This window comes from Vanellus vanellus (assembly GCF_965231255.1).
Source record: "Vanellus vanellus genome assembly, contig: HAP1_SCAFFOLD_52, whole genome shotgun sequence".
Lineage (NCBI taxonomy): Eukaryota > Metazoa > Chordata > Aves > Charadriiformes > Charadriidae > Vanellus > Vanellus vanellus.
The window spans coordinates 1440034-1454443 of NW_028126794.1; the positions used below are offsets into that span (position 1 = coordinate 1440034).

The following is a 14410-nucleotide window of genomic DNA, read 5'->3' on the forward strand; positions in this document are numbered from 1 at the left end:
GCCGAACGGAGTTTGCAGCAGCAGCTTCCATCATCTCCTGGGACTCCTGACATAAAAAGGGACAAATCAAAGTTGTCTGTCTATGATCGAAGTGGAGATAAACTAAACACCCAGCAAAACCCACGTGCTGCCCTCTCCTTCTGACCTTCTGTTAGCGCAGCCGGGGAAAGACCTTTCACTCCAAACATTTTGGGGGGGGTTAAAACCATCCTTACGAGCAAATCTTTCCATCATAATTATAATGTTGATTATAAATGGCACCTTTAAAAATTATACCGCTATTCAAGTGTTAAGCACACTGCTAATTTAAAAACAAGGTTATGATGCGGGATCCAGGCTGTCAGGATCTCTTTCTATTGAGTTCGGATCTTCCCCCAACATTTCAAAAGAAGCTGTGATGGAAAGAGGCAATCTCAGAGCCCGAGGGAGACATCCACCCCCGAGCACCCAGCAAGCATCACCTCTTCTTCTTTGGCTTCATTTTTGGCATCGGACAACTTCTTCCTGCTTTCTGGCATAAGGTCATCCAAAAAGCTGAGCTCCCGCTTTGAGAAGCAGAAGTCCATCGCTTTCCGGACAAACACGAGAGCCAAAACCTTCACAAAATAAGAAGGAAGAGGGGGTTGAGGTGTGAGATGATGCTACGTCTCACTCCGACGCTGCAAACGTCCCGCTGCCAAGCGGCACCGGCTCTTACCATCATGGGAAAGATGATGGCAGCACGGGACACCTTGATGGCCCAGAGCAGGACGAGGCAGATGAGCTGGATCACGGTGAAGAAATGCACCTTCCGCAAGGGAACGTGCCGCAGGTAGATGAAATCCGGCTGGTGTTTTGCCGGCATCCAAAAGAGCTTCAAGCGATCGAAGAACTGCAAAATAAAAGCGGAAAAGTTACCCCTTGGGGCTGCGGAAAGTTTCCGGCCCTGTTGGCACGTGGAAGGAGTTTTCAGGATCTCGCGTGCAGTGAGAAATCCTGGATCCCATTTTGTTCCTCCCAGGAGCAGCACCCGTTTTCCCTTTGCTCCATCTATAAACCAGTGTGTCCATGAGAGCTGCCCACCAAATTGCAATTATTCCACGTCCTTCTATTATAGAATCACAGAAGGGTTTAGGTTGGAAGGGACCTCGAAGATCATCCAGTCCCACCCCCTGCCCTGGGCAGGGACACCTCCCACCAGCCCAGGTTGCTCCAAGCCCCGTCCAACCTGGCCTTGAACACCTCCAGGGATGGGGCAGCCACAGATTCTCAGGGCAACCTGCGCTGGTGCCTCACCACCCTCACAGGGAAAAATTTCTCCCTGATATCTCATCTCAATCTGCCCTCTGTCAGTGTCAAACCATCCCCCCTCGTCCCATTGCTCCCCTCCCTCATCTAGAGTCCCTCCCCAACTCTCCTGGAGCCCCTTTAGGCACTGGCAGGGGCTCTGAGGACTCCCCGGAGCCTTCTCTTCTCCGGTATGAACCCCCCACCTCTCCCAGACTGTCCTCCCAGCAGAGGGGCTCCAGCCCTCCCAGCAGCTTCAGGGCCTCCTCTGGCCCCGCTCCAGCAGGTCCATGGCTCTCCTGTGCTGCGGCCCCCGAGCTGGAGGCAGCACTGCAGGGGGTCTCCCCAGAGCAGAGCACAGCAGAGGGCACAATCCCCTCTCGCCCTGCCGGACACACTGCTGATGCAGCCCAGGATGCGGTCGGCCTTCTGGGCTGCGATCGCGCATTGCCGGCTCACGGTGAGCTTCTCATCAGTCCGCACCCCCAGGTCCTCCTCAGACCATCTCACCCCCCCTCCCTGTTCTTCTATAAAAATATATTTTTAATATATTCTATTCTTCTGTTTGTTATTTGCCATTTCTCAGCCCACTGAATCCCCCAGTGAGGATTCCCACCGGCAGTAGAAATCGCCTTCGCTTTGCACTGAATTCCCCCATTTTCACCACACCAAACACTGCCCTGTCCCAAACCGTGATGCAGAGCGCGCTGAACTTGCCTGGTCCTCCCGCCCTACGTACCTCCTGTGCCCCCACCAATCTTTTCCTTATACAAAATACTTTCACTGCCTGCTTTTGGGGAGGTTTTCTCCCACACCACTGCTTTTTTCCTGCTTCTCTGGAGATGACACAGCAGGGAGCTGCACGCTGTAAGAGTCCGTACCTGAATCCCTCTGAGCGACGACACGCCCATGTAGAGAAAGACACCGTAAAGCACAGGCATGGGTATAAACTGGGAAATTAAAAAAAAAAAAAAAGAATGCAATAATTTATTTTTTTAATTGCTTTTTCAGTATTACTGCTCTCTTCTAGAGGCACTGCCTAAAATTGCCTAAAGCTTTCCAGTTTCCACAGGGTTAGAGATGTTTCAGCTCTCAACCCGTAGAGGTTTTGTGCGTGCGAGTGAGTGAGTGTATGCTCTGCTTTAGGCAGAGCATTTAGTTACGTTTCATTAGAATAATCTAATAAATTTTTAGTTACGTTTCATTAGAATACTCCTGTTTTCCTGAAAGGAAATAGGTCATTTGGAGGAAAATAGGTCATTTCACCCATGAAACTGTACGCCACGTTCTGTGACGGCAGAAGAACATTTCTACACATTTTTGTGGCAACACGCAAAAGCGAAGTTCCTCCTTTTAGCCTAGAGCTGCGGTGACTTTGTGGGAGGAGCACACAAGGAAGCCCACGGGGATGATTTTGGTGTGTTTAGCTACTGGGAAAGGCTGTTGGGAGGCATTTGGGGGAGTCAATTGCATCCCATAAGGTGCTGCCTGCTTGAAAGACAGCAGTGTACTGGTCTGAATCCGCTTTGTCGTAACCCATAAACACAGGTGGGCCTGAGAGACACCTGGGAATTAAAGCAGTTGTCCTGCTCGCTTGCCTCGAGGACACCAAACTGGTGGAAAGGGTAACTGAGGCTGGTTCCCACCATGGGCCAAGCCTCAAGGTTTGGGATCGCCTCCTCCTCTGCTCCACACCTACTCAGGCCTGGAGGGAGGGGATGGTTTTTGTCAAACCTGCAAAAAGCTCACGCTTGTTGGGCGTTTTGCATTTTCCTCTTACCTTTAACACCGAAGTGAAGAAGACAGAGCAGCCCATGAGCACAAAGATCATCAAGCCGGTGACTCTCTGCTCTCGTATCCCCAGAAACTTGGGTTGTTCTCCTGGAGCTGAGCAGCCAGACTCCACTTTGAGGCTATTGACGTGGGTGATGGACAGGACAGTCGCAGCCACAAACCAGGGCAGCCCCATCACGGAGCACACCCCGAGCATCACGGCCACCATGAAAAGGTCCAGGTGGTACCCGCATCCTTTCTGTGGGCAGCAAAACAAGGAACAGAGCATCCCACAGCACAAGAGCGAGGACAACGTCGCGACTCAGACTCAAACCCTACTTGGGCGCAAGTCACCCTCTTGAAAATTTAAGAGAAGAATTGGCAAAAATAAGGATGGATCCGGTCTTTGCGCAAGCACCTTGCATGAAAATCTGGCAGGAGTTCAGACCAAGTGGATTTGGGAGGTTTGTGCAATAGCTACTTCTCAAACAAACACACAAACAAACAGACTATTTTCATTCATAAAGAAATTTCTACTGCTTGTAAGCAAGATGTGACCCCGAGTTATCCCTGGCAGTGCGTCAAAACAGTTCGTTCCCCCAGCTCCTGCTGGCGTTTTGAAACAAAAACACGCTTCTATAGTGCTCGAAAATTAATTTGCTCCTCCAAAAGATTGCTCATCTGAACTGCCCTCGTTTGCTCCCTGTGACATCACTAATCCAGCAGAGCATCCTGCCACACAGCCTGACATTGTCCCAAACCAACGCCTTCACAAAGCACTTGGCATAGGAGCTTCTCCCCACACCTGCAGCCCAGAGTGGGGTGGGGATGGGGTCAGCTCTTGCAGCCCCTTACCTTCAGCTTGTGCTCCTTCCTGTTGACAATGACAGACGTGATCTGCTGGTCCATGAATATCAAGATGGTGCAGAGCAGAGCTGGGATGGGCGCGGCCAACACCGTCCACCAAGGGTTGGGCCCTATGGGGTTGACCAACCACCCGCGGTCGTCTCTGGTAGGCTGCAACAAAGCCAAAACACACATCAGGATCAACTCCCAGCCCAGCCACTTCACTGGCTTTGATTTTCCTCTCCATCGCTGTGCCGCCTCATCTCCTGGCCCTGCCTTCATGTCACCCTCTCCTACGGGGTTCAGCAGTGCCAGCGTCCTTGTCGCAAGCACCTATACATACTTCTGTAGGTATCAAGTTTTGGGGCTGGCTTCCTCTTTCCAGAAGGAAACAATGCACTCGGAGGTGGAAGAGGAGATGGTAACACCACCAGCATCTCCAGACTCAGCCCTGTCCTGTCCCAGCATCACCTTGTGGCATCCCCAAGGGCTGAAAGCAGCTCCACACCAAAACACCACATTACCTTGAACATGTGGGGGACGTGGAGCTTCGGCGATGGGATCCCAACCAGGAAGTCAACGAGCACCATGACGACAATGGTGAGGAAGACACCAAAGTCACTTACTGCAGACCGTACCTGGGGCAAGAAAGCAGAGCTGAAAGGGACAGCACAAACGGGGCCATACCGTGAGATGGAAAAGTTAAAGACATCAACAGCATTAAGGCTGGTAAACACATTCCCACCACTCTGAGAAGATGCAGCCAAATCCCTCGGTTAGATGCTGTTGCTGTGTTTGTACCTGCGAGATCTGGTGTCAGGCAATAAAATAAGTTTAATTAGGTGGAAAAGGGTGGTTTAAATTCAAACCTTAAAAAAAAAGCCAATAAATATTAAAAAATAAGGAAACAGACGTCTGCCTCTACAGCTGCACTCACAGCTACAATGGGAATAAGGCACTGAGGCATCATTTGCTCCTCAAAAGGAAGAAACAGTGTCTTTTGTGTCTTTTTCTATGGCAGTTCCTCATTTGAATCAACTTTCCCCTTGGGCACACAAGGTGAAAAAAAAACACAAACAAAAAAACAACAAACAACCAGCTTTGGAAGACCCGATTTCCCACTGCCTGGGCAAAAAAACGCTCCGGGGCAGGTCGCGGGGCAGGTGGGAAACGCTACGATCGTTTTGCACTCCTGGAAATGAGTGAGGGACATCCAAGTTTGGCCTTCAAGGTCCAATATTTCCCAGTTTGACCAAGCGGTGGCAAACACTGCTTAGTGCTCCGGGAAAGCCATTTTGGGAAATGAGTGTGGAGGCTGCTGCTGGCCACCGTCTTCTACCTACTCTGGTCGGGAAGTAGCGGCTGGTTTTAAACTTCTTCAATAAGCCCGACAGGACAAAGGTGGAGAAGAAGAGGATGCAGCACCAGAAGAGGACATCGGGCGTGTAGGGGCCATCGTGTCCACAGGCAGGTCCACGAAACTCTCCATGCAAATACCGACATTCCTGGGGAAACAGAGCATCAGGACACAAAGGTAGTGCACATGCGGCAAGGAAACCTCGGATAACTAGGGGGTTTGGAGGATCTTGCTCCAAGATCTGTGACCTCGGGACTGCTGCAGCTAGCGGAGATTTATATTTAACGATCAACAGCAGCTGAATAAGTGACACATGGAACTACACAGACAGCGGAGAGAGGAGATGTGATGGGACACTGTACCACAGACCTATGGCACATCCTCTGCTTGAACAGCAGGTAACCGTGGCTGAAGAAGACACCAGAGGGGAAGGAAACACTGGGAACTCTTGGGGAGAGTGAAAGAGGGAACGGGGAAGGAGGGCTAAGACAACAGTGACAGGAAAGGAGAAGAGACAAATTGTCCCTTCCCAGGGGCGGGCTCACAGGACACAGCCAAGGGGGGTGAAGATGTCCATAAGAGCGTCCCACCCTGTGCCTGAGCTCTGCTTCCAGCAACAACAGCCCAAGGGTCTGCTCAGACATGCAAGTTTATGCACGTACCTTCAGACAGCGCTGAGTAAGAAAGCAAGGCCTGGAGTTACTAGGAACCAATTAAGGAAGCTAATTATGGCCTTCAAGCATGAACTGAAGTCCTCCAACTTCTCCAATAACCAAAGCACCCACTGAACCTTGCTCCCAGACAGAACCGCTGTCCTGAGGATGACAGTTATTGCCCACCATGTCGGGGATGAGGTGGAGAGGTGGACTCTCCTTCCCAGGCCCAAGGAGGTTAAACACACTGAAGTAATGACTTTTCAGAGCAGCACTGGCACAAGTTGAAGCCCACCATCACCTGAAGGGCTCTGAGCTTTGCACCAGGCCAGTGCCCCTGGACCCCGCGGTCGCGGCACGAGGAAGCAGTGACTCGGGGCACTTACAGTCACCGTGAGGTTCTCCCAGGTGATGCCAGACACATTGATCTTGTTGCTCTCCCAGAACTGCAGGGTTCCGTTGCTGGGATGGGTCGGTGCCTCACACTTACAGCTGGGAGGAGAGAAGCCAAGACAGGGGTGAGGGGAAGGCGATGGAGGTGCAGCCCTGAGCTCCTGCCAAGGGGCAGCGGTGTTTTAGGAGGAAGAAACCCACTAGGAGATGGTGAGGAAGTCCAGCTTGCTGTGCGTGTGCACAGGGTAGGTCACTCGCAAGTGACTCAGCTTCTCCAGAGCCTCATAGATGAAGATGATGCAGATGAGGGAGGCGAAGGCTTCTTCGGTGAAGCGGGTGATGTAGCACACCAAAGAGCTAGCATCGGTGGCCACCAGCACTATGCAGAAGAAGGCGGTCCACAGACCAATGCATGCCCGGAGAGAGAGATAGGAGAGTGCGTAGTCCCTGGGAAAGCAAAAGAAAACGCAGGGTGGAGAGGGCAGCAAGAGACTCCAAGCCGTGCCTTCCTTCCGGGAAAGTCGGCAGCAATTCAGGAGCGCGTCAAGGCTGCGGATGGTAAATGCAGTTTCCGGTCCTACCACAGACAGCCTCGGGGCTGCGGCGCAGGGTGTGGGCCCGCAGGAGGAGAGGCTAATTATTTAATTATCCTTATTTAACAATTACCTTGTGTTAATGCCTCGGAGGCTAATTGAGGTCAGGTCCCTGTTGTGGAAGGTGGTGTTCTCCCACATCACCCCGATGCCCTAACAGCAAAACCTGCTGGGTTTGCCCCCAGTCACCTGCTGCCAGCAAGTTGGGGCTTCATAATAAATTTAATTGCAATAAGGGGGTTAATCTCCCATCACAGTTGCCACAACAAAAAGACTGTCATGGAAAATATCCATTTTGCCTGAAAAGCTCCTGCTTTCTCAAAAATCATCAAAACATTGGACCAGAAAACTCTTTGGATATGTGGGTAAAATATATATCCACTTCCAGCAAAAATCATGCAAAAAAGTGCCCGAGTTTGTACTGAGAGGAAAGCAAATCTTCCCTCATTCCCAAACCAGAGTCATTTGTCTCATCTTCCCTGTGCAGCCCATCTCGGGCATCCACATCCTTGTGGTTTCTCCTCCTGCTCTTTCACTTTAACCCTAAAAGCTCCGAACCACCCATCCATCCTTCAGAGACCGAGGGCTCCTGCACCGTCACATACTAAAGCAGCAGCGCATGATCTTCTGTGACACAGAAGACAACTTAAATCTACCAACTACCACTAAGAAAAACATCCTTTCTCCATCCCTGACTTCTTCCAAAGGCGCTCGCAGCACCTGGCCGCAGCAGCCAGCCTTACTTGCAGAACTTGTAGAGGATCTTCTCGAACACGAGGACGGGGCCGGTGCTGCCGAGGATGGTGAGAGGTTGGCCAGCAAAGAGGGAATACACCACGCCGGTCATGGATGCGCCCAGCAGCGACTCCATGGCACTCTGTCCGGGGAAGAGAGGCAGCAGCGAGTAATTAAGTCATTAGAGGGAAAAAAACAAGTGCAAATTCACTGCAGCAAGGACTTTTGCATGAGTGTTGTCCTCCCCTGTGCCACCCAACAGAGAGAGGTGCTCACTATGTGGCCGTTGGTCGCCTCCCCCAGCAGTCCCCCGAAGGTGATGATGGGGGACATGCAGGCACAGTAGAGGAAGAGAAAGGACGCCAGACACTGCAGGCTCAGACCATCCCGAAAGTCACTCCAGAACCAGGGGGCTTTTCGCTTCACATCCCGGATCAAACCTCCAAAGAGCCTGGAGGAAGGAAAAAAAAAAACCAAACCATTTTCGTGGAAGACAGCGTTAAGTTTTCTTGGCTGAGGAAGGACAATCGCAAGCACAGAGTAACTTCCATTGCTAAAAAGAAGTCTCCTTCTCCCATTTTAGCCCCAGTAGAAACTGAGGCATATGAAAAAACCCTCCAACAAAAAGAAAAGGAGACCAAACCTGAGAGCCCGTCCCCTCTTATTGCAACAGTCCCTCACTTTGAGAAGCAGCAGAGCTCTACCTGGAGGTACTTACACATCTGCTTCCACCCCAAAGCAAGAAAACCTGTGTGCAACCATGCTGCGGCTCAGCCCAGCTGCCCAAATCTCCCACCCGCCCAGCCCAGGGGACCAAGCTGGGAACCTGGAGCCCCTTCACTGACCCAGTTAACCCCAAAACTCTGCTAGAAGGGAGGTGTGCGCTCAGATTTTAGGGGCAAACAGAAAAACACCCCACCAAACTATTTCAGTTCACACCTTCCTGTCCGCTCCAGTTCAGGACCGCTGTGTTTCTCCGGCTTGCTGTGAGAAGCGCTGTTATCAAGACCTTCTGGCACCTTCCTTTTTTCCTGTTAAAATGGAAATAAGATAAAGATATGTCTTTGCAGCCACTGGCTTGTTTTGCTTTTTGGGCTGGGTACATGACCTGTGAATTTGGGCCCCTGAGCAGCACCCCCAGCCGTGCTGCCCTCCTGCCCGTCCCCATTGTGCCTCCTTCTGCCGCAGCACCCACCTGCGAAGGGACGTTTTTCGGGGGCTCAATTCGTATGGAGGGATCCCACTCTCCTGGCGGCAAAACCATGACCTGATCCAGAAACTCATCGATGCCAGCCACCAGGTCAGCCCGGTTCTTGGCTTTATAGGCAACATCGTGGAAAACCTGCCGTAGGAGACAACCTGGTGAGAGCATGACCCATCTCGGATGTCCTAACCAGTGCAATAAGCTCTTGGCTAAATGCAAGGTCATTTCCCCCAAATCGCCTGTTGGAAGTGGCAGGAAATATTCCCCCCAAAGCAAAAATCTGTGCATCACAGTATTTGTAACCATCTCCACCAGGCTCCCGTCCCCCATGGCACACCACAGCCTTCTGCTTCAAGAGGAGAAGTTTCACTGGCCCTGGCAATGCCACCACTGGGGACAGCGTGCTGGGGACCCTGGGGAGAAGGATGAGGCGCGGGCTGCAGCCCAGGTGGGATTTTAGCCTCCTGCAGGCAGCTAAGAGGGACAGCAAACCCTCTTCCTCACTACTACAGAGACAGGGAGAGGTGAAGAAAGCCCAAAAAAATGACCCGGAGATATCTCTTATCTCGTCACACCTCATCCGTCATGATAGTAGCCATGGACCTGCCGATCTCGTGGTACTGATGGGCTTTTCCTCCTGGTCCAAGCAAAACAAACAGGAACCTAGGCAAGAAAACCAAAATGAGAGAGAAGAACATGGCCTCACTCAAAGGGCACCCAAGGAAATCCCTGGGAGCTCCCACCCCAGAGCGTGGCTCCAGGGGGGACGTGTAGGCTCACCGACTCCGGTGATGAATTTGAAACGCATCAAAACCAAATGCAAATTTGAGTTTGGGGCCAACTTTCATTAAAATTGGCCAATGGGTTTAAAAGCTCCAGCAGGGAAGGGAGAAATGAAAGCACGGAGATGTGGGTGGGAGAAACGTGCTTGCTCCCACTGGCCGTGTTCCCCTGGGACGCCCAACTGATGCGTGCAATTTGGTGGTTTGTTGTGGTGTTTTTTTTTAAATACAAACTTTGCGCTTCTCATTCAGACCTCGTTGGGATGGGAACTTCCGTCATGCCCGAGAGGAGGACAGCTGGGCTCAGGCGGACAAATGCCACGATGGGCTGGCGAAGGAAATCCAGCTCTCCTATGAGCACGTTGCACGCTTCAGCCCCGGTGGGAATTTTCTTCATGAAGCGCAGCTCAGCCTGGGCATGACAAAGGATTTTCAGGCCATTACCCCAAAAGCAAAGCGCACCGCACTCTGCAGAACACTCTGCAGCCAAGTTTGCAAGAGCAAATCTGGCCCTAAAGGTGTAAGAAAGCTATGAGTGTCTCACCTTGCTTAGGTCCATTGCATTGGTGTCACGGTTCACCCCATTTTTAGCTTCTGCAGTGGTGGGAGATGGGTGAGGAGTGAGTGTTTGGGTTGGAAGGAGAAAGAAAGACACTCAGAAAGAAAAGCAAGGAGCAATCGGGACACTTCTCCTTTGCCAGGAGAAGTCTAATGGGGCCAAAGCCCTGCAGAAACCTTCACCTGGTGCCAAAGCCTGGCAGAAACCCTCATCGGGTACCAAACCCTGCAGGAACCCTCACCTGGCTTGTCGAGGGGATGCACGTCTAACTGCTTCTTGCTCATGTCAGGAAACGAGCAGACGATGGGGAGAAGGTTGTTTCTTTTCTTCTCGTTCTGATGGTGATGTTTCTTCAAAAGCACTTCTCGAACTTTCTCCCGCGTGCACTCATCAAACCCCGCGGACTGCTCTTGCTGGCCCAGGATCATATCTGGAGATGGCAACAGGAAACGAAGCCGTCAGAGCAGAAAGTCCCCAAGCCCCGACCCCTCAAGCCCCCGGCGAAGGCTGCGACACGCAGGATACCCTAACGCAGGCTCAGCCTTGCTTAGCAAGACGTTTTAACGCAGTTCAGCCTTTGCAGCAAAAGGAAGAATTCTCTTTTGCTAAAAGCCATCATCAAAGTGCTTATTCATCACTCCGCTCAGATAATTATTCCCCATCCTAGATAATGACATTTTTTTGCCCGATCTGGCGTTTCTAGACAGACTCTCTAGACTCGACACATTTCAACAAATTATAAGCAATCTCTAGCACAGACTTTCCCAGAGTTTCCTTTGCCCATCGACTGCAATTTGCCAAACACAGGGAGAAACGTGCTAATAACGGCTCCGATTTCTCCAGCTCTTGCAAGGGCTGAATGGAGACCTGCCAGTCAAAGATAATTTCTCCAAAGCCGCTTTTTCAATTAACTTCAATTATCTTCCCCACAGAAATATGCTGCTTGGTCACCTGCCAGATAAACTCTGCCTTTAAAGCTCTTAAATCCTGGATGTTAAGGCAATAGGAAAAAAAACAAAACAAAGAATGGGAGGAAACAGCTTGTAGTAAGTAGCTTATTTAAGGAGGTTCAGCTCTTACGCAGACTCCGTGTTTCTGAGAGCAGCCTGCCAAGCCCTGACACTCCTTTCTGGCCAGAGAATATTCTCTAATCGCCTCTCTGACCCCACAAATTGCTTTCAAAAGGCTCCCATACTGGGAGAAAAAGCTGATGTGACTGTTGTACACCCAGTCTACATCCAAAAAGCAACCCACGATTTAAAAACACCGCGCGACTTCTGGAAAAGGATGTGCCATTGGGGCAGGGTTTGATACGGGAGTGAAGGGCACCGCGGCAAATTGAGCTCAGCCGTTCCCGGCGGGACGCAGCGTGCTCAGTACCTGCGATCTCTTCGATGCTGTTGGCACAAACGTCCAGCAGCACCATCCCGTTGCTGATGCAGCTCCGCAGCTCAAAGAGGCTGTGCAAGGACAGCGTGGCCACGTAGGGCTTGCTCCAGCGCTCGCCGCCATCTTCCACGTCCTCCTCAAACTTCAGCCACCTGCGGACATTGGGCACGATCAGCCCCGTTGCAAGAAAACAGCCTCAGCTCTGCAACCCCTTCGGTGCAGCTACGGGGCGGCAAGAGGAGAAGGCTCCGCGCATCGGCACCTGCAGCTGCAAAAGCTTCACGTCCCGGAGAGCGGAAGGCAGAGCCCATGGCCGCCACCGCAGCCGGTGGCAGGGATTTACCTTGCCGTTTCCTTCCACTCGGCATCTTCACCCGCCTTCAGGAAGATCTCATCCAGCTCAGTGAACAAGTGGTGGGGAACATGCTGCTCGTCCTCCTCGGTGCTGAGGATGAACTGCACCCGCTGGGATGGGGTGTCTGGGGGCAGAAGATAAATCCCGTTACCACACCTGCATTCGACCCGTCACGCTCACACACAAAGTGGCCATCGATCGGCACCAGTTCAGCCCTAAATATTGGGCTAGCCCCTCTCCCCCGGGTCTGGCCAGGCTTGCACAGAGCCACGGAGAAGCAGAAGCATCTATTGCACCTCTGCATAAGGACGGGCCACTTTCCTTCCCCACGTTTCCATTTTTAAAGGCAGGATCCCTCTACGGAAGACCAGCCTCAATCCATTATGCCTTCAACTGCCTCCCAAATAATGCCACTTTCCCTCAGAAGAACAGCAAACCACACAAATCAGCCACACAGACCTGCTTGCAGAGGACCCCGGCACCCACGCAGCCCCGAGAAGGCTCGTGAACACTGCGGCGGGACTTACAGTGGTAGCCCTGCTCCATTGGGGCACAGTCCTTCTCCCGTTCCTTCTTCCGATGCTTCTGGCGGTGGGGTCGGTGGTGCCGGTGGCGCCGGTGGCTTTGCCTCACCAGCGGCATCCGCACGCCCACGGACAGGGTGCGGTGGCCTGCGAAAAAAGCAGTGTTCGCATCACTCTCGATATTGCGGAGACGGTTGACGCCGCTGCCACGATTAAACCAGCGCATCCATCCCAGGAGGAAACACCAACTTCTCTTCATTTTAGTTTCACTGCATCCCTGAATGTCAGAGACACCCTTTTTTCCAAGCCTGTTTTACTCTAACTTTGCAACAACAGAGCAACAACAAGCGATGGCTCCGGGTCACCTAAAAGTGCCCTGAAAATATCAACCCTTGTCTAAAATTCCAGCTTTGGCTGGACAACACTCAGACCTGCTCATTAAGCAGCGACAGAAGGTAATTATTTTTAAAATCTTTGTATGGCACAAGGCAACAAGAGGAGATCCAATCAGTCCTGTGATAATGAAGTCTGGAACAAAAAAAAAAGAAAATCACAGCCCTGTGTCTGCAGCCATCAAATTATTCTCCTGACCTCTCCAAGCCAAGAGCAGCCTCTGAGAAAATAAGCTGGGAACTACCAAGCTCTGTGGCCAACGCTCACACCGCAGATGCCATGGGGGCTTTTTCCCCTCTGTCTAAAAGCCATAATATTAAAACAATGTGAAAATAACTGTGCTTGCTTATTTAGAAGCACGCCACGTTTCGCTGCAGGTGATGCATACGCTGAGCACAGGACGCGGCAGGGACTTAGCGCGATGGAAAAACGCGTGGGGCTGGTGGCACCTCTCCCGACTCACCTTCCAGCTCCTCCTTCTCATAGTGAATAGTGACAGCGGTGCTCGTTCTTCCCTGGTCAATCACCGCCTCCTCGTCGTGTCTCTGTTTAGTGAGGAGAAGAAGGTACAAGTTGGGGCCGGGTGAGGAGAGCTCCCTTACGTCCTCCCAGTCATCACCCATCCCTGCGCCACGCGAGCCCAAGAGCATCACAACTCTGTGTGTCTCCTCCTCCAGGCACAGCCCTAAAAACGCAGACTTGGAGGTTTTTATTCCCATACCCAAATAAAACCACCTGTAATGTCACCTGTATTGTATATACCGTGAGTCTGGAAGGATTTACTAAAAGGGGAGACAGTTGAGTGTTTCAAACCAAAACCAAACCTCCTGCTTCGTTCTTGTGGTTCCTTTCGAAAAATTAAAATTAAAAAAGGGATTTCCAAACTGGGGGTGGAGTGGGGTGGGGTGGGGGAACCCAACCCCACACTTTTGAGCACAGCCAGTTTCATTCTCCAAACGTGATACCTGCAGGACTCACTAGATGGCACTTGGCCACAGGACATGGCCACCACCAACCTCCAAAGGCCCTCAAGAACCTGCAAGGGTGAAGCTTCGACTTCAGCCCAACCAGGCTCGGGCTTCTCTTGCTGCAAGCCTGCTTTCCACACAAAACTGCGTTTTTCTCCTCAAAAGAAAAGCCAAGGGCTGAGAGCTAATGCCCTCCTTGGCTGAAATACCACTGCCAGCGCTGCACAAAGAGCATCTGTGCCTTAAAAGCCAAAGGAGTACTACAGGAGTTCTCTTCTCCCCTTGCCCCCTGGGCTGGTGAAGGGCATCACCGGGATCACCACGCTCAAAGAAATAAAAACCCAGCCACGTCTCACACTCGAGTCGCAACTGCAACTTTCAAAGGGCCTCCAGGAAACCCTTCTCTTTAGAGAAGAGCAAAATACCGGAAACCTGCTTTTTATCCCCCAAATCCCTGCTTCGACTGAATGGCATCACCTGCTGCCGCGCAGCAGCGACACTTGGGAAGGTCACACCTCCTGCTCACCAGTTAATTTAATGAGCAAAAGGAACAAACGTTCCCATCTGGGAATGAGCTTTTTCTGGCCCCCGAGTACTAATTTCAAAGCTGACTTGTTGCG

The 14410-nt window shown here is 51.7% G+C and overlaps 1 protein-coding gene across 1 annotated transcript; it reads right to left on the bottom strand.

The window, feature by feature from the left end:
• Nucleotides 1-413: 413 nt before the first annotated feature.
• On the bottom strand, nt 414-12029 carry LOC309685754 (electroneutral sodium bicarbonate exchanger 1-like; the record flags this gene model as incomplete). The annotated part of the gene is made up of 16 exons (XM_082501479.1): nt 414-596; nt 698-871; nt 2148-2216; nt 3047-3298; nt 3895-4056; nt 4410-4523; nt 5229-5372; nt 6537-6735; nt 7625-7758; nt 7893-8067; nt 8556-8647; nt 8812-8958; nt 9396-9483; nt 9857-9996; nt 11549-11702; nt 11894-12029. Coding segments are annotated over 16 exons (2363 nt in total), but the record flags the coding sequence as incomplete, so codon positions are not given.
• Between the last annotated feature and the right edge of the window lie 2381 nt (nt 12030-14410).